General features: G+C 31.3%; 1 protein-coding gene and 1 pseudogene across 9 annotated transcripts in view; both read right to left on the reverse strand.

Annotated features, from left to right (window-relative positions):
- The window catches only part of PRPF40A (pre-mRNA processing factor 40 homolog A), a 49,098-nt gene that overhangs the window by 16,132 nt on the left and 5,847 nt on the right, over positions 1 to 27,119 (reverse strand). For 8 of the 9 annotated variants that reach the window (XM_025039413.1, XM_015596545.2, XM_025039418.1 and 5 more), the window contains 8 exons: positions 18,021 to 18,101; positions 16,864 to 16,894; positions 15,073 to 15,089; positions 4,926 to 5,036; positions 4,123 to 4,243; positions 3,847 to 3,900; positions 2,257 to 2,281; positions 1,233 to 1,607 (listed from right to left, as the gene is read on the reverse strand). In XM_025039413.1, the coding sequence (XP_024895181.1) occupies positions 1,233 to 1,607; positions 2,257 to 2,281; positions 3,847 to 3,900; positions 4,123 to 4,243; positions 4,926 to 5,036; positions 15,073 to 15,089; positions 16,864 to 16,894; positions 18,021 to 18,101 (815 nt within the window). The remainder of the gene's footprint in view (positions 1 to 1,232; positions 1,608 to 2,256; positions 2,282 to 3,846; positions 3,901 to 4,122; positions 4,244 to 4,925; positions 5,037 to 15,072; positions 15,090 to 16,863; positions 16,895 to 18,020; positions 18,102 to 27,119) is intronic. The other variant, XM_025039415.1, reaches the window with a different exon arrangement.
- On the reverse strand, positions 25,669 to 25,787 carry LOC112470673 (annotated as a pseudogene).

Consider the following 27,119-nt stretch of genomic DNA (forward strand, 5'->3'; position numbering starts at 1 on the left):
ATAAGTAAATAAATATTTTCATATATGCTCTGAATCAAGTACACTTACTTTGATAAATTTATTTAAAATTGTCAAAAATATTATAAAGGACTCAGGCAAAAATTAACACTTGCAAATAATCTATATTACAGTAATTAAAATCAAATGCTAATTAGGATGACTCAGGCACTATAATAAGAAAACATTTGAAAAAAAATTGTTAAAACTATGAAAAACATATTATTGTGGAAAAAATGCAGTAAGTATAAAGATGCAAAACAACATACTCCAAAATACCTACATATCTATGAGTAGAGAACTTAATGTATATGTAAATAATTAACATGCCATCATTCAACATGGGTATCTCTATAATGTGGAAGGGGTCTCTCATAAATATACATATATTTTAAAAGCAGAATATAAATATTAACAATTACTCTTATGTCTTCAAATATACCATAATTTTTTAAAACTTCTAAACATCAGAAAATTATAAAGCTATTTTCACTGAGAAATGTATATAAGAAAAACAAAAGATTTACAAAAAGGGGTGGGGAGATGAAATCAATATGCTTAAATATTAAGATGAGTGATCATGTTTAAATACTGATATCATGGTTAATGTTTATGTATGTGGACATCATTAAAGTCGAGAAGCATATCTCAAGGTTACTTTTTATAACTGTACAGGTATGTAAGTACTTGCAAACTGTAAACTGAGAGATTCAGCTATTTTGTTTTATTAAAAAAGTTGTATCAATTTAATCTAACAGTTTTCCTACATCCTGCTAAGTGTTATCTTTATTTTCATCTACTTAATTTTGCTTGTTCATTTAACATCAAACTATAGCACATTTCCTTGCAGTGCTGTAAGCCGTGTTTGAGACTGAGGCAAAATAAAGAATATCAGTAATACGGATTTGTATTTAAACTTTTTATATTTTATTAATCATGGACTTTTTGCACTGATTTTAAAATACTGCACTAAGGTATGATGTATCTTAATTACTAAAGTATTTGGCATCCCTTTAAATCTGTGCCTCACCCTATCCCCCACCTCTGCTTCCTAAACCTTCTGGAGATTAGTTTTACAAAAGTTTGATAGCATGACCCCACAAAATTCAGACTCAAAATGATCCATTATCTAAAGATTGTTTTGATTCTCAAAAAATTAACACTTAATGGCCACTGACTAAACTGGCAATTTTTTGTCTAGTACTGATTTGCAGAAAACAAGTTACTAAACTTACTCAGCTAAGGTTTCCTGCTTTGATGTTTCTTCTCCAGCATTACTAGACACTTCAACACTTTGATCCTGAACAGCAGGGGTACTAGTAAGTTGTGCTTGTTCCTCAGTTGAAATTGTTACTGTGTTTTCATTATCTACAACAGTAGCAACAATTGAAGTAACTTCAGGCTCAGGAACAGCCGGAACAGTTCCACCCACTGTATTAGAAGCAGAGGTGGAAGAACTGGCATTGGCTGCAGCGGCGGCTGCTGCGGCAGCGGCGGCTGCTGCAACGACAGCAGCTGCTGCTTCTGCAGCAGCCATGGTGCTCATTGTGGTCGGAATTTCTGTTGTAGGAACTGGGGCTGTTGATGCTGTGGTGCACTCCTCTTGCTTACTATATATTTAAAAAGGAGAAAATGGTTATTTCTCTACCAACAATCACAAAGCCAAAATAAAAGCTAGCTTTCAATTATCACAATTATATGAACAAGAAACTATTAAAAGAGAAAAAAGACAGTGATGCCAAATTATTAAGCCATTCAAACAAATTAAAATCACAGAAACTATAAGGGTACTTTTACTTCAGCAAACATTCCTGATAATGTACAATAGGCACTCAGACACCACTGCATTTCTAGAAGTCTAATAATTGCTTCATTTACAAAATGCCTTATCAGACTGGATTATACCATAAAATTTGATCTGTATCAAAACTTCTCTAAGAATTTTAAATTTTATCCATTATGCCCATTAAAAGGAAAATCTGAAGAAAGGAAGAGATAATCATTCATTCTCAAATTAACTCAAACCAAATTTTAGACTTTTCTAAAACAATCTTCTTAATTCATAAATGTAGTCCAAATTCAAATAATCACTGTCTAGTAATTCATCATTTGTGTATCTTGAGTAAACACCCCTCTCCCCACCCCCAAATCCTCCAAAAACACCAATCAGGTCTAACGTGTTAAATACTATTTTTACGAACAGTTAAAACAAGAATATTATAGGAGATATCAAATTTGTAAATGTCTAAAATTGCTTACCTGCTTTCTTCAGCTTTGATCATTGCTATTAAAGAGAAAAAAGAAAAGTTACATATTACAGTTTTTAAATACAATCACTAAAAACAAACTATAAAAGGTGTTAAAGAAGTTTCATACAATAAGATTTAATTTACCATTCAAAAAAAATTTAATAGTTTTACAGAGCAAATGCTTGCTCCAAAGTTCCAGGGCAGTAAATAAAGAATGAAGACAAATTTAAATAGTTTTTAAGGAAAGTTTCTCCCCACATTGCTGCTTCCCCAGTGATTGCTGGCTACTGCAAGAACTCCCTGAAAAGTATCCGCATAATTCTGGAATAAAACAGTATTCTCCCCAAAGAGCAAACTATTTTTTAAGACATTAAATTCAAAACAGAATCGAATTCATGTTTTGAAATTCCAGCACATAAATACTAGCATTGACAGGTAGATAGATAGTTATGCACACCAACTATTTATAGTAGGGTTATATCAGAAGTGAGCTTGATATTCTTTACATGAATAAACTGTAAATCTACCTATCTACAATATTATTATTAGCCAATGCTAGTACAGAAATTTAAATTGAGCTTTAAATATTCACAATGTTTCAGATTTCAGCCTAAAGTAAGTTTTTCTTTAGAGGTAACAAAAATATTCAGCATCATTAGGGAATGAGGTCTCAGCTCCATGTAGGTGATAATATAAGCTTAACTCTACAAAAATATTTCAAAACTAAATCATTTCTGAAAATATTTAGATGGCTGACAAAACACACTGAATGGGTTATCATTACTAATAATAAGTTAACACAATTTCAAATGCAAATGATGATCTAAGATATAATCTAAGCGAATGAGGTGACACAGGCACAAAAAAATGGTAAATACTTAAGATCATAGTGCCTTTAAGAATTTTTTGTCTTTCCCACCAGATGTCACTCTACATTGCAGACTACTTTATTATTTTCCCCATTCTCCTACAATCTGTTGCTTTTAACCTGATATATTTTATGACACTAGATCTACTAGAAGTGAAAGTAAAAGAACTAATTTCTCAATTCTTACTCATAATCTGTTCTTTTAAGTTCTGGGTTCTGTTAGGTAGTATTTCTAGATTTTACAGGGTACTTGAATAGTTGAGTATGTTTAAAAATCCTCCTTTTGTGAGGCATGATATTGTGCTTACCTTCATTCTCCCATAACAAATGTAAAAGCTATTTTGCAATGCTGAGCTAAAACAAAATCAGCATAAAATGTATACTCTTACAATGTATTAAAATGTAAACGAATATGGATTCAAGATTCTCTGCTATCTGCGAAATGGGTTAAGTCACATATTCCATTTATGCACCAACACTCACATCCATATTTAGAAATATTGTACGTGACTGTCCTTGTTCAATTTTCCAATGGTAAATAATTTTTTTAAAAGAATCAAAGTACAACTTTAAAAGCTACAAGCTCATTTATAATATAACCCTTAGATGAAAGAAATTCTTTAAATTAGAGATTTCTCACTGCAGATTTATTCAATCATGGTTAGTGAACATTAGTGACATACTCTAAAAATGTTAAATAATAACAGAAAATGAATTATCAAAGCAGCTCACCATGCAGGTTTGATTTTGTAATAAGACTTCCAGCAACAATGGTATTCTGGTATCCTAGTTTCAGTGGAATCAAATCAAATAAAAATCTATTTAAAATCTATAGAACTGAGATCTAGAGCAACAAGAAAATAACAGCCCATAAAACTGTTAGACCATTTTAAACGTTCTAATCATTTAGGTTAAAAAAAAAAAAAAATAAGGCCTTTGTTTGAACAATTCTATTTGTTTCAGTGTGAATGACATATAAAACATTAACATTAGGAATTTATGTTTTACCTTCAAGATCCTCAAGTTCTTTAGGTTTGGCCCAGCGGGATTCCTTTGTTTGAGAATTGTAATAGTAAGGCTTTCCAGAGTCAGATTTGTATTCCTTCCAGGGGCATTTAGATAAAAGTTGCTAAAGGGAAATAAAAACCTTCAGTTAACAGTAATATATTTAGCGCCACTCATCATTCACATCACTGTTTTCAATAGATGTTATCAACCTATACAATTCTAAAGCTTGTGAGATGATGGTATATAAGCTACCGATTACAACATACTTACTAGTGAAGTTAAAATTTGAATGTTATTTAATCTTAACAATAATGCTATTAACATTTATACTATTATTCCAAATTTACACTGTCATTTAGAGAAAGTAACTTGTCTAAGGTAATATACCTTAAGAGGTAGAGGAAAGATTCAAAGTCAGGTCTATGTGAATTTCAAATCCTATGTGTCTCACCATTTATACCCCATCACAGGTAAAAATTACCACTATTTGTTTCACAAATAGACTTCTCAAATACTAATACAAGAAGGAAAAACATAAGATTTGGGAAAAAGCAAAATCTTTTTAGTTATGCTTAGACTTCAGCTTCATGATAAAGAATTTATTATAACTCTGTGAATTACCTCATGTAAGGAAACAATATAAATATGAGACACTTAAAATTTAATAAATAAAACCAGTTATGGTGCTATGAGAATGCCGTACTACCTGGGTAGTCAAATATCCATGAAATCTTAAAACAAACAAACAGAAAAATGACCCAATTTACTTAACAAGCCCTAATTTCCAGATCTCAAACTTTTACCTCAGCAGGTGTTTTAAGATCATCCGGTTTCTCCCAAGTAGACTGTTTTGTTTCAGTATTGTAGTAGTAAGTCCTTCCATCAGGTGATTTATGTTCAGTCCACATTGATTTCTAAAGAAAAAATTACGAAAACATTTTAAATTACTTAACAATGCCATTAACAGTGAGTAGGATCATTAATTTCAAAGCAATATATGAAGAAATTAAAAGTATAAAATAGACACACATGACAGCTGAAGTCATTTAGAATTAATTCATCAGTACAAGTAGGGAGGTAACTGAAAATTAGATTTTAAAAGTTCTCAAAAGCAGCATGGATCAATTCAGGTTTTAGGATTTTTCTCTACAAAGTCTCAGAATTGTAAGGCTATAACTGTTCTCCTAAGAACAGTAACTTTGTAACTTAAGCATATAAGAATCCTTCAACACCACAAATCTATGCTTTGTGGATAAGAGACATATATGAACTAGATGCTGTAGGTGGACTGATCATGAGCTCAACAACCCCAAACCAAAGAATCTTTACATCAAGTTGGACAAAGTTCTAAATTAACATGCTATAAAGACGTAGCTGTCAAAATTAAAAAGGATGGCTTTTGGATAACAATCAGAATTTAACTATCAACAAGGATAAAATATGAATCTGAACACCTCAATACAAGATAGGTGAGAAAAAATTTCATGTGAAACTAGTTCGATATAGAATATAAATCCACGCTTGGTGTCCAAAAGTACTAAGAACCTACAAAATGTTCCTGATAAAACCTGAGGTATCAAGAGACATTAAGCCTCAAATAAAGGTTTGTTAAGAGTTTTATAAGGTTACTATACATACACTTGTGCACATAAACACAAACAATAATAAAGGGGATGGGAGGAAACTGAGAGGTGACAGATATCTATGGCCTTGATAAGATTCACAGGTATATATTCAGTTCCCAAATCATCTAGTTGTAAACATTAAATATGTACAGCTTTTAACATGTAAATCATACCTTAATAAAATGGTTTTAAAAAAGAAGATTTACAAGAAACCATGAATGAATGAATGATTTGATCAAAGGCACTAAATCTAGTTCTGGCAGATTTTTCGGATGGCAACAAACTAAAGTATGCTTGAAAGAGGGTTATACAGACGATCTTCACCACATTTCTTCAAATCTAAGGCAAACATTACTGTACATACTTCTAAGAAAGAAAAAGCAAAAGCATTGTCAAACTATCACATGCTTTTTACCACTCAGATTTTATATTCAACTTTTTTGAAAGGATTTATTCTTAAACACTGGTTTTTATCACATATTACTTTTGCAAATACAAAGAGGGAAATAAATAAAAAAGTTAAGCTATTCCTTAAACTTTACGGTGAGACTGCTTTTTGTATCAGAGTTGCTGATTGATATTCATTATATTTCACATAATATCATCTTGTGTAGCATCAAGAATACTGGTAGTGCAGCATTTCTTTAAAAAGAAAACAAAATAACTAAAATCTACTGGTACTGGTTCTTAATTTTCTTCTGTACTTATTTAAAGCTGACCTCCCTTTCTTTCTTATCAACTTTATTAAATAGAGCAGAACTGCTTTTGATTTCTGAGCTGGGAATGTGGTTAAATACACATGATTCATTGTTTTTCCTACTCTCTCACCATAATAATCATGTATACTAGCCTTAACTGCTGCCTGGAGAACAGAGATCATTAGACACCATGAACTATAGAATGCATCCCAATTTCAGAGGTGTTAAATGGGAAAAATAAACATGCTACTTGAAAACTAGCTAATTTAAAGAATATTTGCAAAATGTGAGAATGGAAAACAAGACAATTTAAGAAGACAAACTGATATGATTTTTAACAAAGGTAGATGAGGTAAGATAATTATTTTCTATAACTTTTGAGATGAGAACTTGAGTTACTGTGAAGAAGTTATAAGAAGCCATTACAACTGAAAGAAGTTGATAAAGTTTGAGCTGTATGTTAATATAATAACTGGCCATTCCTAGAGATCTGTTGTCATCTGATGATTTCTTACAGAATGGACTTGTGAATGATGTGGGAGGACAGTTAGATAGTTCCAAAGATGTATTAAGTTCTTTAACTTGTTCTAGCACCATGTACAAGATATAACTACAATCTCTTGGAGCAAATATTAAATAACTGCTGGAAAATACTTAGCTTGCTGTTATCAACTATTTCAACATCTTATCAAAAAGTGATACGATTAGAGAACATTTACAAAAGCTTTAACTGTAGGGATATGCTCTGTTCTATACATTAAATGATGTTAAGATAAAGATATGTGTATTTCATGGTTCGTAAGAAATGAATTCAGTAGCATCTCAGATTGCACCATCTAAAAAGATATTTAAACTTCCCAAGTCACATCTGCTAAAGGGCATCAAGGAAAGTAGTAGTTCACCAGAAATAAACTTATGTGATGATAGGATGAAAGAAAGGGATAATGTACACTTGACCAAACAATGGGGAACAAGAGGGGAAGTATAGAAACCAGTAAAACTAGTAAGCAATTTAGTATTCACTATCTATTACTTTGAGTCTTACAACTATACCACAAAATAGGTAAATTGGGACCAGCAGTCACAATTTACAAATAAGAAAAATAAGGCTGAGAAGGATTAATAACTTGCTCAGAATGATTCGGGAAATAAATTATAAAACTAGAACAATTCAGTCATATCTATCTCAAAGACCACATTTTATCCCCAACAAAATATTGTTTCAAGCTCGCTGCATTCAGTCAAATTATCAATAAGAAAAGATAAATTCCTCATCAACTACTGTATATTAAGCCCTGTGCTAACTGCTTTGCATCGATGATCAGTTAATTCTTTTAATAACCATATGAGGTAAGTACTATTTATTATCACTACTTTATAAAAAATGTAGCACAAGAAAGTGAGGTAACATGCCCAAGATAACAGGTAATGAGTTCATTACAATACTGCCTCAGACCAAACTAAAGTCTTATTAAGGAGCAAAACTCCAACTCTCTGTATCAATAGAAGCAATCATTTAATAATATAAATTCTGTACTAATGTCTTAACTAATATGCAAAATTCACTTATAGAGTCAATTTTGAATAAAAATGATCTACCTGATAAATGTTATACTCCTTCTCCTTAAAATTATCTAACCTGCAACTTTAAAGTAAAATTATAATTTATTTTGCTTTTGGAAAAAATTAATATTTTAAAAGAAAAATCTAAAAACAAATATATCTGAATGTTGAATATAAGATGAAGAGTGGCATAAAACATTAATAGGTATATCAACAACAACTGGAAAAGTTAACTTCCTAGGAAATCTGAGTAGTTATTAAGTTCTGATAGCTATATTAACATAGCCTATTCATAAAACTTACTTTCTAGCAAAATTGCTATTTTTTTTTTTAAAATACAAGACCTCTCCAGAACAATAAGCAAATGCGCCTATCGAAGACTTAGACTGCCCTTCCAGAATTGGAGAAAACCTAACAAAGACTTAGATGTATATTCTCCAAATTATTTCATTACTGACATAGTTATTGTACTAATAAAAAGTTGTTGACATGAACGACAGTTCTGGGGAATCAATCAAAAGTTAACATTTTCACAAATGATTAACTGAGAGTCTATATTTGCAAAATAAGGCATTAAAAATTATCCTTAATATAGAAAAATCCACTCTATCACTAACAATAGACAATCTAATGGAAAAATAAGCATGGCCATTAATAGAACTCAGTACAGATAATATAATTAGATATTCAACTTCATTAGTAAATCAAGGAAGCACATTAAAATGGAACATTTTGCTCATCAAATAACAATTACAGACTACTATATACAATGCTAAAAGTGTGTAAAGAAAGAGTAGTCTCATGCTACTATTGGACATGAAATTATTTCTCTGAAGGACAACTTAGTAGTTCTTATCAAAATTAAAAATGCAAACATCTCTTGACCCTGAAATTTAACTCCACAAATTTATATAGCTGCAAAGATGTACAAGGACGTTGTCAACAAGACTACTTATAATGGTGAAAAGAGATAATATCCAGCCATAGGAAAACAGTTCAATTATGGTCCATTCATAAGACAGATGTATCTTACGCAGATCTACAGCCAATTTCAAAATATAGAGGAAATGATTTCCTCCCAAACTACTTTATGAAAATTTGACCCTGAAGAAACACATCACACTTGAATCCTGCAATGTATACACTTTGATCAAGTAGAATTAATTGTAGAAGTGCAGGGGTGGTTCAATACTGGGAAATCTATAAAAGAAATTATTTCTATTAACAAACTGAAAAAAGAAAATACTACATGATCACACTAATAGACTAGGTATGATCAAATCACGTCTTGAAAAGTGTGATAGTTCACGAGTACTCAAAAAATAAAAACAAAAAATTCTCAAATAAAAAAATATAAATGATAAGAGTAATTTACCAAAAACCAATAAAATCATTCTAAAGCCAATTTCATTAAAACTATGACAAAAACATGAGTCTGCAATGACTATAATTCAACAAATTCAGCATACCAGTAAAATGAAATGACTGGTATAAATGTTGAGAGAGAAATTCTCTTGCCTTTACTGCTAGACTCAAATGAAATCTATAAAATTAAAAAAGAAAAAAAAAAAAAAGATTCTAATTATCCAGGGAATCCGGTAACATAGCTGGTTTTAAGATAAATATACAAAAATATTTAAGTTGACAATAACTAGCTAGCAATAAAAATGGAAAAATTCTAGTCATGATATAACAAGTTTTTACAAGGCAAAAATAAATAAAACTAGCTATGACAGCTGTTTGTCTCACCTACATAGAATTTAAAGCAAAAACCATAATAGAAAAAGTGGGATTAAATACTGATAAATTGGTCCTGAAATAGCAGATAAATGAAGCTTTAAAAACTGCAAAGAATCAATACAGACAAAGCATGATCCATGAAATAACTGACAGGCTAAACTTCAGTAAAATTAAACTTATCCTCTGCCAAAGCAAGAGTCAAGAAAATGAGAAGACAAGCCCCAAACTGGGAGCAAAAGGCACACTGATAAAGGACTATTATGCAATATATACAAAGAACTCTTTAAACATTGAGAAAATGAAAAAGTCAATTAAAACATGGGCAGAAGATCTGAACAGACACTTAACCAAAAGGGAATACAGATGGCAAATCAGCATATGATAAAATGCTCAACATCATACATTACAGATGATGTAACGCAGAGGACTTATAAGTAACTGAAACTATTCTGTATGATACTACCGTGATGATATATGTTATACATTTGCCAAAACTCCCAGAATGCAAACCACCAAGAATGAACCCTAATGTGAACTGGACTTTGCGTGATAATGTCTCAATGTATGTTCATTGATTGCAACAAATGTACCACTGTTGTAGAACATGTTGATAGTAGGGGAGAGGGAGCATCCGGGAAGAACTCTCTACTTAGTACTCAATTTTGCTATAAAACTAAAATGGCTCTAAAAAAAGTCTATTGAAAAAAAATCCCACATCTGGAAACCAAGAAAAACACATCACCTGATAATCTTAAAAAAAAAAAAAAAAAAAAGTCAAATGAAGGGAATGAAAACAAGATATTGATAAGTGAATGACAATGAAAACCTTGTAAGTCAAAACTTAACAGTTAAATCAGCACCAAAAAACAGGGATTTCTGAAAGCCAGTGAGCTAAGCACTGAGGAAGCTAGAAAAAGCAAAAGTAACCAAGAACTAAATAAAGACAGCATAAATAAATTTATGCAGTTACCCACCCACCAAAGAAAAAACAAAATAAGGAAGATGATAGCTACTGTGATTTGTAACAATATGCTAAATGATTATTAGACCTCAATGAAATAGAAAAATATCTGGGAAAAACACAAAATATTAGATGAAATTTAAAACTGGAATAGCTCAATGACCATTAAAGATATTGAAATTTCTATTCTCAAAAAGCATTAGGTGCAGTCGACTTTTAGTTATGCTCTATCAAGCTGTTAAGAAGCTACTAGTCATTTATACAAATTGTTTTAGGGACCAGAAAGAGGGGTTACCAACTTGAGACACAAGAAACATAAATATTAGCAAACTCAATTCAGAAGAAATTAAACACAGATGTGTGCACATATACACACCCTAAAAACACATAATAACTAGGGTTCATCTTAGTAATGCAATGATGGGTTAATGTCAGAAAATTTATCTGTGTACTTTCACATTAACAGACTAGAGAAGACATATCATGGTAATCTTAATATAGAAAAAAGAATTGGAGAACAATAAAAAATAGGTATTGAACTCTACAAATAATCCAGAAATAGAATTTAATTCAGATTATATAACAAAATGCTATAGTAAACACCATATTTAACAAAAATTTTATATGTATTTCCTTTGAGAGAGGAAATAAGACAAAGATGCCACCTTATCACTGCTACTGCTAACCACAATACTAGAAGTTTTGGCTGACACAATAAAAGTGGAAACAGATATGAGGATTAGCAGAGAAGAACCAAAACTGTCATTTGAGGATGACAGTATAATATAGATAGTATAATAAAACCCACTAAGCAAACCTGATAAACACATATAAAAGTGATAATTATAAAACTTAAAAGATTCAAAATAGCACCAAATCTTTTATCTGTAAACTAAGAGAATGAAGGCTATATAAGCCTTTAAGGAAAAAAATTTATATAAAAGATGGTGCAGGAAAACACACAGACCAATAAAAACATTCAGGTCATTTTTTTAAAAGAGAAAAACAGGTAAGCCACAGAACAAGAAAATTGTACAATGCCATTCATAGAAAAAAATGTCTTATATATTTATATATAGAAAACCCTGAAGACTACAAGAAAAGTTAAAATAAACAAGTTCATAATACTGCAAGATACAAAATCAGCATTTCTATACACTAATAATGAACTACCAGAGAAGTTAAGAAAACAATGTCATTTATAATTTTGGCAAAAAAAAAGAAAATACTTAGGAATAAATTTAACCTGGAGGTGAGATATATACTAAAAACTATAAAATGCTGACGAAAGAAACTGGAGACAATACAAATAAGGAAAAATATCATGCTCGCAGATTGAAAGAATATTGTTAAAAAGTCCATACTACACAAAGCGATCCCTATCAAAGATCCAATGGCATTTTTCACAGAAATATAACACGCAATCCTAAACTTTGTAAAGAATCACGAAAGACTCTAAATAGTTAAAGCAATCTTGAGAAAGAAAAGAACAAAGCTAGAGGCATCACACTCCCAGATTTCAAACTCTATTACAAAGCCATGGTAATCAAAACAGTATGGTATCAGCATAAAAACAGACACATAGAGCAACGAAATAGACTAGAAAGACCAGAAATAAATCCAGGCATACATGGTCAATTAATTTACAGCAAAGAAGCCATGAAGATACAAATGCAGAAACGACACTATCTTCAATAACGTTGGGGAAAGCCACATTTAAAAGAATGAAATTACACTATCTTAAACCATACACAAAACAATCTTACGCCACACACAAAATTTACCTCAAAATGCATTACAAATTTGAATTTAATACCTGAAACCAAAATTCTAGAAGAAAACATATGCAGTACGCTCCTGGACATAGAACTTGGCAATAATTTTTGGATCTGACTCCAAAGGCAACAAAAGAAAAAATAAGTAAGTAGGACTACATCGAACTAAAAAGCGTTTGCACAGTAAAGGAAATCATCAACAGATGAAAAGGCAGCTTACTGAATGGGAAATTTTTGTAAATCATATATCTGATAAGGGATAAATATCCAAAATACATAAAGAATTCATATATTTCAATAACAAAAACAAACAAAAAACAAACAACAAAAAAGTCCAATTTAAAAAGATGGGCAGAGGATTTTAATAGACATTTTTCCAGATAAGACAAAAAGATGGCCAAAAGGCACATAAAAAGATGCTTGACATCATTAATCATCAGGGAAATGCAAATCAAAACGACATGGCTTTTATCAGAAAGAGAAGAAATACTAAGTGCTGGAAAGTATGTAGAGAAAAGGAAACCTTGTGTGGCACTTAGGGGGAAAATTGATGTGGCCATTACAGAAAACAGCATGGAGGTTCCTCAAAAAATTAGAACTACCACATGATCCGACAGTTCCACTTCTGGGTATTTATTCACAGAAAACAAAAACATTAACTTAAAAAGATATATATGCACCCCTATGTTTGCTGCAGCATTGTTTACAATAGCCAAGATATGGAGATAACTTAAGTGTCCATCAATAAATGAATGGACAAAGGCATAGTGTATGTATACAATGTACTGAGTATTATTCAGTCATAAAAAAGAATGAAACCTTGCCATTTGTGAAAACATGGATAGACTTTGACAGTATTATGGTAAGTAAAATAAGTCAAAGAAAGGCAAATACCATGGCTTCATTTAACAAACAAAAATGCTCTAGATACAGAGAACAGATTAGTGGTTGCCAGAGGGGAGTAGTGGGTACTGAGAGAAATGGGTGAAGGGGGTCAAAAGGTACAAACTTTCAGCTATAAAATAAATTATGGGGATATAATGTACAGCAGGACTATAGTTAATACTGTACTGCATATTTCAAAGTTGAGAGAGTATATCTTAAAAGTCTTCATCACAATAAAAAAAATTTGTAACTTGTATGGTAATGGATGTTAACTAAATTTACTGTGGTGATCATTTCACAATACATACAAATACTTAATCATGGTGGATACCTGAAACTAACATGTTGTATTATAGCTCAAAGAAAATGATAAAATACAATAAAGATGAAAACTTGAAGAAAAACAAAAAAAACAAAAAAACAAAAAAAAGCTGCACAAAAATTTTCATAAGTTTCTCCCAATACATGTCTTAGGACACATATCCAAGTGAGCATCTCCTGAAGGTGAATGGGAGTGAAGAGAGAAATAAAGGAAAAAAATGTGATGGATCCTCCATGGATCAATGACAATGATCATAATCTCAAGAACACAAGTAACTCAAATTTGTGTACCTGAAATTTAATAAGAAAGAACAGAACAGCAGCAAGTTGTCAAACAAATATATAGTATTTTTGGATGGGGAAGTTTAATAGAAAAGTATGAAAATGTCGACTCTCTTAAAATGAAAATGAAATATATATAATCCCAGATAAAAACACAATTTTGTCTTCTGAATATGTCCTGGATGCATATTTATAGATTTCTTTGGGAGAGGGTTAGGGAAATTCATATGCTAACATCTGAAAATAGCTAAGGAAAAATGAAAAGAAACCATGAGGACTTGCCTTATTAAATATTAAAGCTACTTCAATCAGAAAAAGTATAATACTGGATTAGAAATAGACAAATGCAAGAAGAAAGTGAAAAAGCCCAGAAATAGATGACAAAATATGTGAGAATTTAATATATAACAGAAGAGGTATTTCAATTAACTGAGGGAAAAAAGATTTGATAGACAGCTGACACAATCAAAATGTTAATGGTGGTGGTTTCCTTATGATGGGAAAATTTAGGATGAAATTCGCTCTCTTCTTTTTAACTTATGTCTGCTTCATTTTTGTCCCAGTGAACCTGCATTATTTAAATAAGCAAGAAAAACATGAAACAATCAGTAGTCAAAAATAAAAACAGGCACTTACAATGGAAGAATACCAAATGGATATTTTCTAACCATTCAACTTTTATAGCAAAAGATACAAGAAAGTTTAAAATATTCATATACAGTTTATAATTAAGTCTTTTCCCTCAAATTAAAAATATTACCATATTTCCAATAAATTCCCAGCTTTCTCTATTTCCTCAATAATAATATGGGGATAAGTTACTTCTCAGGACTGTTGTTTTGACTAAATGGGATTATACATATAAACTCTTTTTTCCATTGATTGGAATTCAAAGCTTTGTAAAAACTGATATACATATTTGATTCCCACTTCTCTCATTAAGATCCATTAAAATGAAATTTTAAAATAAATTATTCAAACAATTTTTCAATGTTTGGCATGAGAAAAAGAAAAGAGTTCAACTTAATAGATAATATTTAACAGAAATAAGGATCAATATAGTAGGCTAAAGAAGTATAATGTATTCCAGAGGTACTTACTGCACCAGATGTTGTACCTAAAAAAGAAAAAAAAAAAAGAGAAACAATATTTACAAGGTGATGACATGTTTTCCTTAACAGTTTAAAAATACTACTATTTCTTCCACTTCATCCTATCACAATAAATATCCTAACTGTCCATATGATCTATGCGCTTGTTCTCTTCCCCATAAAATAAACATCTGGAGTGCAACTCATTTTCAGAATTAAGTAGCACTGTGAACTTTCAATATGCAATCTCACTTGGATCTGGTTTAAGAAGTATTCCCATATTTTCCTTTTGTTTCTCTTCTTGCTATTTACAGGTGTCTATCATGACTAATTCCTCTTGTTCTGCTAGAATACCGAAGTAAAAAAAAGCCATGAATCTTTGATCCTATGATTTAGGTTTCTGGAAACTTCAACTGGGATTCAGATTTGTGCTGTACAATATAGTATTCACTAGCTACCACACTTTCTTGTTTAAATTAAATTTAAATTGAGATTAAACAAAATTTTAAAATTCCATTCCTCTTTTGCACTAGCCAGATTTCAAGTACTCAGTAATTACATGTGACTAATTACTGTATTTGACAGTGCAGATTACAGAACATTTCCATCACTCCATAATATTCTATTAGAAGGTATTCCATAATATTCTATTAAACTACTACCATAATGCCCTTAAGATATAAGGAGAAATACACATTATTTACGAAATTCACATAAATAATTTTTAACACTAGAAAGTAATAACAAAAACACATGAAAAGAAAACAAGGACATGTAAAAAGAAAACAAAAAAATATATAAACATTGAGAGTAATCACAAGCAGCTACTATGGACATCAACGATAGAACTAAAGTATTTTAAAAAGTAATTAAAAAGAAATATTACGGATGTTTTCCAGGTTTATTTAGGGTAACAGTAATCAGCTCCAGATATATATAAATAGGCTAAAATATTATACCAGGTTATTTAAAAACATCATTTCAGCTCAAATAAATAATACTTGTGAAATATCTTAAAAAGATGTTTCAATTATGTCCACTATAAGCTTGCAAGAAAGCATATAGGGCATTTTAAACACGTTTTAATCCATCATGTTTAAAACAAAAAATCTTTCAGCATAATCACAGGATAAAGTTTAGCATCTGGAATACTAATTTGTGTGGACATTATTTACTCATGAATAAATAAGGCATCAATTATTATAATAGTCACACTTGTGAAAACAAACACTTATTGGTAATTGGCTGAAGAAAGAATTATCACATGACTTACAAACTCCAATGACTACCAGGATCAAAGAGGTTACAGAAAAGACTGAGTAGTTGTCCAGAAGGACAAAAATAATGCTCCCTATCTAAAATATGGAGGTGCTACCCAATTCCATGTTTGTTGAGTACAAATACGAACTCAGAGGTTTTCATTCGAATATTCTCTGAGTACCTACTGTGTTAACAAGGACCACTGTAAACAATGAATATTCAGATCATCCAAATTTCAAGATAAATTCAATCTTTATGTAAAGCCTACAGATATTAAATGTTAGCAACTAATTATAAAATTTAAAAACACTGTGTAGGCCAAAGTATATCTATAGACCAAATGTGGTCCCAGAACTACAAATCTAAAACAATGATAATTTCTTATGGATACAATTATGAATACTATCCCTATTTCTCATTATTTATTTAAAAAAAAAAAAAAAAAGGACAAAAATCAGGAGCTGATTACAAAGTCCAAGAGACACTGCTTCCATTCCTCAAAGGAAGTTCAATACATACCACCACAAATGGCATACATACCTGCTGCTACATCCATATTATTTACTCCTGGCTATAAGAAAAAAATAAAATTAGTAATATTCACCTTGTTTAAACTATATTTTACATAAGTTCTTCATAAAACACAATTAGTCCCCTCTCTGTATAATTCTCAAGCCACTGGCTCAAAGGTTTATTGGTCTCAGTTCCCAGAGCTTGCTATTAATTGTAAAAAAAAAAAAATAAAAAGGGGCTATAAGTACTTTAAATTCTTGTATTTATGTGATGATCAATTATATATACATATCCACAACCTTTTACCCACAATTATGAAATTCAAAGAGCTCTGAAAAACTAGTTTTTTCACATTTGGCACCAAAACTCATTATAGTCGCAAAACCTGCCCTGAATGACACAACCTCTTTAGTCTTCATTTACCTCACTTCGGAGGGAATAGCCACAAATTTTGCTATAGAAATACTGGGCTAGAAATTATAAGGCACTGCCTAAGACACCATGGGAAATTTTTACATAATATATATGTAATGTATTACTTTAGAATATTAAAAAAGACTTGAAATATATTTGGTCCCAGGGATTCTGGATAAGACACTGCAAACTTACCACCCCAGTGGAGTAAGCCACGTTGTCCATTACACTCGCTAGGCTATCGAGTTGTACAAATTTGAATATCATGATTTATATATTGCTATACTACCCAATAAGGGTGATAAGGTTAATTCAAGGATTTTCTAAGTAACATGCCACAGTTGAAGTCTCAAAAATAATGGATTTCAAATGCAACCTTCTGATTTCTAAATCTAGGATCTTGTATTAAATCACATTATATCAGTTTTTAATTAACATTCATTAAAACAAATGTCTACTCTTTAACATTAGAATGCTAGCAGACTAATAAAATGCTCTGGAAGACAAATTATGCTTTTTAATATTCTAGTCTTGTTTAATGTATAATTATTTTAATAAAGATGTTCACATATTATAAATATAGGAAAAAATTTAAATGCCTATCATTCAAGAAACTAAAAATAAGAGTCCACTGTAGTTCTCATCTTATATTATAGTATTCCAGAGGCACTTAAAAAGATAATGTGATTGCCTATAAATGACACATATATTACTTCATATACAAAAGTAATCAAAACATCACAGAAAATAAGCTATTTTCACAAGATTACCGGTAAGGCAGGCTGCATGGAAGCTTGAGACATATGAGACATCATCATTCCAGGCATTACCGAAGACATCATTCCAGGCATCTAGAACAAAAGTAAAAAAAAAAGTTACTATATAAGACCAAAGCACTTAACATGACTTGAAGAATCTGGTTATTAAAGCTAGTATGTACAACTTAAGATTAAAACCCAGTGAGGACTCTACTATATGGATAGTATGCTTAGTAAGTGCTTGTTGAATGAATGAAGTACTTTATCTATAGTCTATTTTAATACTTATGTCAAATTATTTGCTCAGTCAAAATTACTTTAACAATTCAAAAGTTTAAACCATTATATTATTAGTAATCTAAATTTAAGAATATTAATTTCTTTTTAATTTTAGCTAAACCCTCATGTTTTTCTTGCTTTTTTGGAGCAAGAAATTTTCCCTCATTATTTCTCGCCTTTGATTTTAATATCTAAATTAAATAAACTGTATAGCAATCGGGTCCTAAAAATTCTACATCAAAGGTGCTTGAAATTTCAGTGATTTTAAAAAGTACATAAAAACAAACTTCTCAAACAAAAATCATCTATGCCTTCTCTGGTAAAGAAAAACTTAATAAAGCACATACATGAATATCTTAAGAAAAAAAATATTAGTTTTGAATTTTAGTCTACCAGTGACTGCCATCCAAATCTATGAATTGTCCCTAAGTATGAACAAATTTCATGACGATGAATATAAATTTCTGAAGGATTCTAACCCTATGCTCATCTATACTAGTATCATTTCACAGTATATTTTAATATGAACAAATCTATACACATGGAGGTAAAAATTATATACAATAATTATAGGTACTAAAATAGATGATCACTTATTCAACAGTTTCAAGTTAAATAAATGATCTAATAATTAGGAACTAAAAAAGAAATAAGCATATTGGCCAATAGGAACATATAAAGTTTACTAAAGGTAGAGGAGAACAGACACACTGAATTTTATTACTGAAAGTCATGAAACAAAACTAGGCTAAAGTACCATTAAAACCAAACAGCATTAAAGGATTAAAGAAAAAGGATTTTTTCTGTTCCTCAAAACATTCAATAAACTGTTTAAATAACACTAAAAAAGAACTTGACAGAAAACATGTGACTAAAACTTGGAATCCATGGTCAAATAATAGTTAAAAAAACAAAGATACAGAATTTGAAAAACGAAGAACTGAGAAGCCTCCACCACCAGCTAACAGAATTATAGAATTTACACATTAAAGGAAAAAATTAGGGTGGTCAAATGAGAACTTTGCTTGTTCCCTCTCTTCCCCATCCCCAACAGACATACCCTCACAATTAATTTTGCTTTAGGGTAATAGCAAAATAGGTCTGAATTCTTTAAGAACTAAGTAACTGATTATGGGGGAGAAGTATGGTGGACAAGAGAGAAATAGCCTGCTATTTAAAATGGCCTATTTATAAAATCAAAAGCTAGCGACACACCCCAAAACTACAATTCTAAGCTAAATTGAGAAACTGAAGTTTGAAAACTTGAGAAAAAACAATCAAAGTATATTCTCATAAGAATTAAAAGTATTAAGTGGGATAAAAATTCTATCATGAAACAGACCATTTCCAAACAGTAGCAGGACAAATGAATGTAATTTCAAAATGAAATACTGATTTCTTAAGATATACAGCGATCAAATTGTTTAAAAAGCAAAGCACAAAAAAGCTTACATATAACAAAAGTTTACGAGACCATGCCAATGACACAGCAGACAATATCTGAAAATCATTAAAGGACAAAGTTTGACAGAATTCTCAATTGTTCTTCCCACACCTCAAATTTTAAAACATCTCAATCTGCCTTTAGACTTGAACTCATGGCACTGGGTTCTCGCTCAGTATCTCTAAATTCTGAGTGGCAACTACTTAAACTTGTTCAACCTGACAAACACTGGCAAGATTCTTAACAACTGAATATTCTAAAATTAATAGGTCATTAATATAATTTAAAAGCAAAACAGTGATGTTATTCAAATGAAACCAAAGAAAAGCATAAATATGCAAGATACTGTTTTTTATGAAAATTTACTTCAAGAATTTGACAAATTAACAGCTCTTCTAAGGCTTGAGCATCATAGAAAAGCTTGTTTCGCAAAGTTTGAAGAATCTACTTTGTGGAAATATTACAATTTCTATTTTTCATTAATTCTACAATAAACATAATATAGAGATGCATGATTCAACCCATGTCTGACTGAAACTGATTTCTTTCAGAGGATTTGTGTTGACTTAGTAAGCCAGTCACTTGGCACTACCATCAATCTGAGACCATTAAATTTTTCTACGTTATTATTTTTGTTTTAATATCACACTGATCACAGAAATCCTGGATGCAAGTTTATGAGAAGTGGCTTCTGGTTCAAATCCTCAGAAGTGATTTTTCCTTCCTCTGTTGAATAACCAAAGTTTATAGACATTCAAGCTACTTTGCTATCCTTTTTTGCATGGTAGGTTTATTTCTTGCTTTACATGTAGGGAATAAATAGCCCTCTGGTGTATCAGCTCTATTTGTAGAGTATTTCAGACTTCTCATTTTAGCCTTCTTAGGGCACATAATACAATGGAGTATCCCACCACTGATGACACTGTAAGTTCGAAGAAATGAGATACTGTTTCAAAATGGCTAGAGAAAATTTTAACACAGTTGCTACAATAATGCAACAAATTCTATAAGCCAGATCATTCTTGAAATTACAATGTGGTAGTTCATATAAGCTTAATGTGAAGGACACTATAAAATCACAATCACTAGTGCTTCATACTTTCCATGTAAGCTACTTTGGCAAATATGATATGTGCCATAATAAAGAATTTTTAGTTGTTAAGAAATAAATACGAAGGGTAAAAAATGTATATGTGAGACATAAATATTATACCTTTGAATTTTATGGACAATTTGGCATCTTCTAAAAACAAAAAATAATTCTGATGTACTATTTGATATACGTTATCCAAAAGTGGCCAACCATTCCTGTCTGTAGATACACATATACATATGTATACCTATATATTATTTAAACAACTTTTATGTATATTTCTATACTTCCAATAATAAAAGTTAAATTATCAAGATCATCTGAGAAGAATCACCAGTGTGAAGAAAAGTAACCTATAAAAACTAGGGAGCACCGCACAATGTAATCATTCTTAGCATCTCAGTTTGGAGTTTCTAATGTTAGATAAAAACAAGCATGCTTCATTTATCACTCTAGGTATTTTTAAAATTAAGAGATACAGTAAGTAATAAAAGCAATCTTATCAATGCTACAGCACATTAGTGGTACAAAATATAAACTAAATTAGCCCGATTTTATTAGGATATGAAAACAAAAGTAAACACCTTCATGTAGATACTTCAAAGCTTCTTTTTTTCCTAAGTGTTTCCTGAAGTTTTCCTGCAGGAAAGAAATCATACAACCTAACTTATCTTTTGTATAAATATTAACTCTTAAAATTGGCTGTTGTGTTAAAAACCATTCTTGCTGCAAACCTGCAGGTGCAAATTAATTATTTAAAATTCGATTCCTCTATTTTTACTTGGTTACTTTTAAATGTGCTAAAGTCAAATCCCACAAGAAAAGTAGCACACTCTACAGAGGTTATTAAGTATAGTATTTAAAAACTATCTTCTACACCACTAACTTACCTTATGAATCTATGAATGAATGCAAAAAATTAACTTTTGGCTACTCCCAAATTCAACTACTAATAGCTAATACTAAAATCACAATCACGTAGTGCTTCATACTTTCCATGTAAGCTACTTTGGCAAATATGTTATGTGCCATAATAAAGAATTTTTAGTTGTTAAGAAATAAATACGAAGGGTAAAAAAGCCTTTACCAGAAGCCTTTACCAGAAGCCTTACCGATATCATAAACAGTCTATTAACACATATTTTGTGTGTCATATGTATTTTACACTGTATTCTTACACAATAAAGCTAGAAAAAAAGTTAAAAAAACATAAGGAAAAAACATTTACAGTACTTATTGGAAAAAAAAGACATTGCTAAGTAGACTTATACAGTTCAAACCTGTGTTGCTCAAGGGTCAACTGTATACACTTTCCCTTCAGATTCGAAGATTAGCTTAATGACATAAATGTCATACTGCTATACAGAGAAAGCAGCCTACCACTGCTATAAAGTACACTTTGGAGTCAAGACTGCTCAAATTCCTATCTCAGGTTAGCCACTTACCGGCTATGTGATCTTGGGCTAATTTACTTAAACTATTTGGAACCCAATTTCTGCACCCATAACACAAGAGAAAAATAGTACTCATCTGATAGTATTGCTGTAGGGAACAAATGGGATAATACAGAAAAGGCGCAATGCTCAATGAATGATAGCTGTTTTATTACCACTACTCTCCTTCAACTCATATAATGAAATTATCTCTTTTGTTGCCCCTTGTCTCATCTATTCCCTTCAGCTGTATTTAAAGGCGTCTAGTTAGTATTATAAAAAATCATCTTCAGTAGGAATAAACATGTAATAACCCGTAACGAAAAGTCAATCCCAGGTTAAACATCAGTTTAGTGCTGGCTCTGCAATGTCACAATTCATTTAATTCTCTGGGTCTTACTATTTCTATCTGTAAGTTGAACATCCATCTAGCCAACCCACTTTTCAAAATCAGGAGAATCAAATTCAATAGGATATAAGAATTTCTCAAAGTTATATACAAACACTGAGATAAGAGCCTTTCTAACACAGATTAGGTTATCACAGTCCCATTCCCTGAAACCTTAAAACAAACAAACAAACAAACAAACAAAAAAACCCTAAGTATTGGCAAGGATGTGGAGAAAAGGGAATCCTCAAACACTGTTGGTGGGATTGCAAATTTGTACAGCCACTATGGAAAACAGTCTGGAGGTTTCTTAAAAAATTAAAAATGGCTATACCTTTTGACCCAGCAATTGAACTTCTGAGTATTTATTCAAAGAAAATCAAAACAATAATTCGTAAAGATCTATGCACCCCTATGTTCATGGCAAGCACAATTTGCAATAGCCAAGATATGGAAGCAACCTAAATGCCCATCAACAGATGACTGGATAACGAAGTTATGGTTCATATATACAATGAAATATTACTCAGCTGTTAAAAAAAATGAAATCCTACCATTCACAACAATATGCATGGACCTAAAGGTTGAGTGAAATAAGTCAGACAAAGATAAATACCATATAATTTCACTTATATATGGAATCTAAAAAACAAAAAGAATACACTAATCAAAAACGTACTAAAATACAGAGGACAATCTAGTGACGGCCAGGGGGTAGGGGGTCAAGAGGGCTTGGAGAAAGGGGCAAAGGGTTAAAGTACAAATTAGTAGTTGATAGATGGTCACGGGGATGGAGAGCACAGCATAGGGAATGCAGTTAGTAGTAATGTAATGGCTAGATGTAGAGCCAGAGGCGAGAAAGAGCAATCACGGGAGATCGTTTTATAAACTATATGAATGTTTAACCAATGTACTGTATACTTGAAACTAATAAATTTAAAAAAGAAAAACATGTGAAAAAGACAAGTAAATAATTTAGTGATATTTAGCTCACTGCCTCTTACTTAATCCCAAACTAACTTCTTAAGAGAGTACAGGAAATACAGAGAAAACCACTGGGTATGGATATGTGACACAAAAACCTTAGAAACAGAGCTGAATAAAAATGAATCGTACCATTTTATTTTTAAGAAGCTCTAAACACACTGAAGATTAATAGTAGTGTCTCGAGTCATATAAAGACTTTAAAAGTAACTCTAAAAAGTCATTAAGGCTTCTTTTGGACACAAGTACAGAGGAATACAAGACTATTACTATCCTTTTCTCCAAGTCTTTTAACCCAGATTCAGTATTATATCCATTACATCTAAATCATTATCTATTTGTCTATATGAAACTCTCATTTTAGTTTCTTCTCAATTGTGGGCATCTTTAGGAAAAAAGAGCATGTCGCATTTATGTATTACTGGTGCAGAGGACAGTTACATAGCCATAGCAGAAACTCAAACACTTGTAGTAGACAACTTTATGACCAATCCTTGTTTCTGTATAAAGAAAAGGGGGGTAATTTTTTATTGTATTCAACAAATATATAATCACAAATACATGATGACCTTGAAGTTAGTGAAGAATCATCATTCAAGGAAGTAGTAACTTTCTTGATACAAAATGGTCAAAGAAACAATACCAAGCTCATGTTTTCAAACAGAAACTTAATGTTCATTCATTATTCAAAAGGTAATTTTAAAAGTCTTAGCCCAAACAGAATATCAAGACTTAATGAGTAAGATTATATTTGTAATGAGAATTATGTTTTTGTTTTTTATAAAAAGTCTGAGATAAATGAGATGATAATTTAGTTTTTTTAAAAACTAAAGCAAACTATATTTCAACTTCAAACAGTTCTTACTTGCCGGCATGTTTAGTCTTTTAAGAGCCATGGCTAATAGCATCACTCAGATTTGGAGAAGATTTCTTCTTTGAGTGCAGTGCACCAAGAAAGAAAGAACTGAAAGAAGATTTTCTTTCAAGTCCATTATGCAAAATACCACTTCTTAGTAACCAATAACTACAATTAACTTTTTTTAATAAGCAAAAGAAACGTATGATTTGACTAGACAAAGAAAATATAAAAGATTCATCTCCACTAAATTTCCAAATGTCTAGAAGTCAAATTAGCAGTTAGAATACGGGAAAACACAGTTTAGCCAGGCATCTGAATAATGCCTACAAATTCCTTGAATGCATAGTACCTACATCATTCATCTTTACTCTAATACCACACTTGTGTCTATTTAGTGAAAGACATATGAAGATATGGAAAAAGAAAATAAGACTAACAACTTCTATGAGACAAAAATCTATCATGACTTAGACCTATTATTTCTCTAGGTAAAAAAAAACAACCAAACAAACAAAAAAGCTTCGTATACAGCTATAGGATACACATAGATATCAAATCTTTACTATCTACTGATATACTACTTCTTGGTGATTCGAACTCGTGTCATCATTTCTAACAAATCCAATTAAAACTCAACAGGTTAACCTGTTGAGATCTGTTCTCATTTGTTTGATCCCATACTTAATACATATGTTGCACTGTACAAGTTATCTGTGTCAACACTAATTTATTTCAATGCTGTCTTTTTCTCCTAAAGAGCAGACTGAACAAGCAGCCCCAATTCAGCATTTCTCATAAAATGCTAATTCCATGCAATGTGCTAGACACAGCAAAATAAACAGATAAAGGTGTGTGTGTGGGTGGGTGGGGGGTAACAGACTGAGGAAGTGGGGGGTGGAAATGGTCAAATAAAACCTAGAAATACTAAGTAAAAAGAGTTTTAAAAGGTTTCTGAAAGACTTCTCAGCATCTTTAGAAAACATTGTGTGCTATGACTGTCAAAGAGGTGGGGGAAGGGGTACAGTTCATTCTTCTAAGCTTACATGGTCTTAGATTCTTCAAATACTCCCCATACTTAGAAACAAGTTTTAGAATAGGTGAGTTTATATATATATGTGTATTTACATATATATATATATTTAATTTAAATTACTCTCCTATTTTATTATTGTTTTTTTAATGCCTACAGCACCAGGTATTTCTAGGTGATCTCCCATTCAAGAACTAACCAGGCCCATCCCTGCTTAGCTTCCAAGATCAGACAGGATTGGGAGTGTTCAGGGTGCCATGGCTGTAGATAAGTTTATATTGAAATTAACTGCTAAAGAAAATGAAAATAAATTTATCTTCTACTATCATTAGTAGAAACTATCGAAATTAACTACATACACAGCCCAAAACTTACAAAGACATAAGGACTGGGTCAATCTTTTTTCTCTAAAAAAGTACTTGCGTGGGTAATGTAAATGCAAACAGAAGGTTACCTAGAAACAATTATGAGCATATAACCTAAAAAAAAATTTGTCACTGGCTAATATCCAATTCAATGACATGGAGTCTGTAAATACTCAAAATTAAGGGTAATTCAAAAGCAACAGTAACAAACCAATTTGTCAAAGCAGTCAGATAATCTAAGATAAAAATATTTTGGATTTCTCTGGAAGGCCTATATTCCAAAGCAACATTTTTCCCTAGGTTATGGAAAAATCTTTAAAGAGATGATCATCAATGAAGACATGCAGATAAAAAATACATCTGCTTGTAATTTAAAACTAGTGAAAATGAACGTTTGCTTTATTCACCAAAAATTTACAACTGATTCATCTTCCATTTTTGTCAAATGAAAAAGCAACAATAAGGAGGAAAACAAGAGTAAGTATAACAATGTAAAGTTATATAAGTAATCACTTAAACAGTCACATGTAACATCCACGGACTGGCTTATATTATAAGAAAGAGTATCTGTGTGTTTGTTTCATTCATTCAACAAGTATTTTACTGAGCACCCATAGTGTGCCAAGAACTGTGCTCAGCACCCATAAAATTCTTTACAAGTACAGAACACAGCCCCTGCTCTCTAAGAGCTTACAACCTATTATTTGTTGGGAAGACAAAGCAAATAAACCATAAGCAAAACAAGTCAATAACTAAGTGCCAAAATGAGTGAAACGGTAAAGAGTTATAGGCAGATTACATAGAATTTTATTTTAATAATTTGAAGGGGAGATATATGCTGGGCAAAGTTCTTGCTGAGGATCTCCTAGAGAAGGGAGGACTTGAAATGGTAGAACTGAGGTTAAGTTCATGGAGGTGGGGGCAGAAGGGTAAGAACAACAACATGAGCTCGGTCATAAACTAATACAATCACTCGAAATACCATGTAAAGACCAGCCTGGGTTCAAATTAAGAGAATATGAAGACATGCAGCTCAGAACTGTGCTTTGAATTATATTATCCATCAAAGTTAAGCTATAGAATTTGAATATTATGCCATAAGCACAGAAAAACATTGAAGTTCTTGGGCAAGATGACATGCTGAAATCTAAGAGACTTTTTGTGGGGCAAACTTGAAGTAAGAAAACCAACTCAAAAGTTAAGAGATCCAAGGCATGGGATGTAATGACTTGGGCT

The sequence above is a fragment of the Pteropus alecto genome, unplaced genomic scaffold (assembly GCF_000325575.1).
Source record: "Pteropus alecto unplaced genomic scaffold, ASM32557v1 scaffold3, whole genome shotgun sequence".
In the NCBI taxonomy this organism is placed as follows: domain Eukaryota; kingdom Metazoa; phylum Chordata; class Mammalia; order Chiroptera; family Pteropodidae; genus Pteropus; species Pteropus alecto.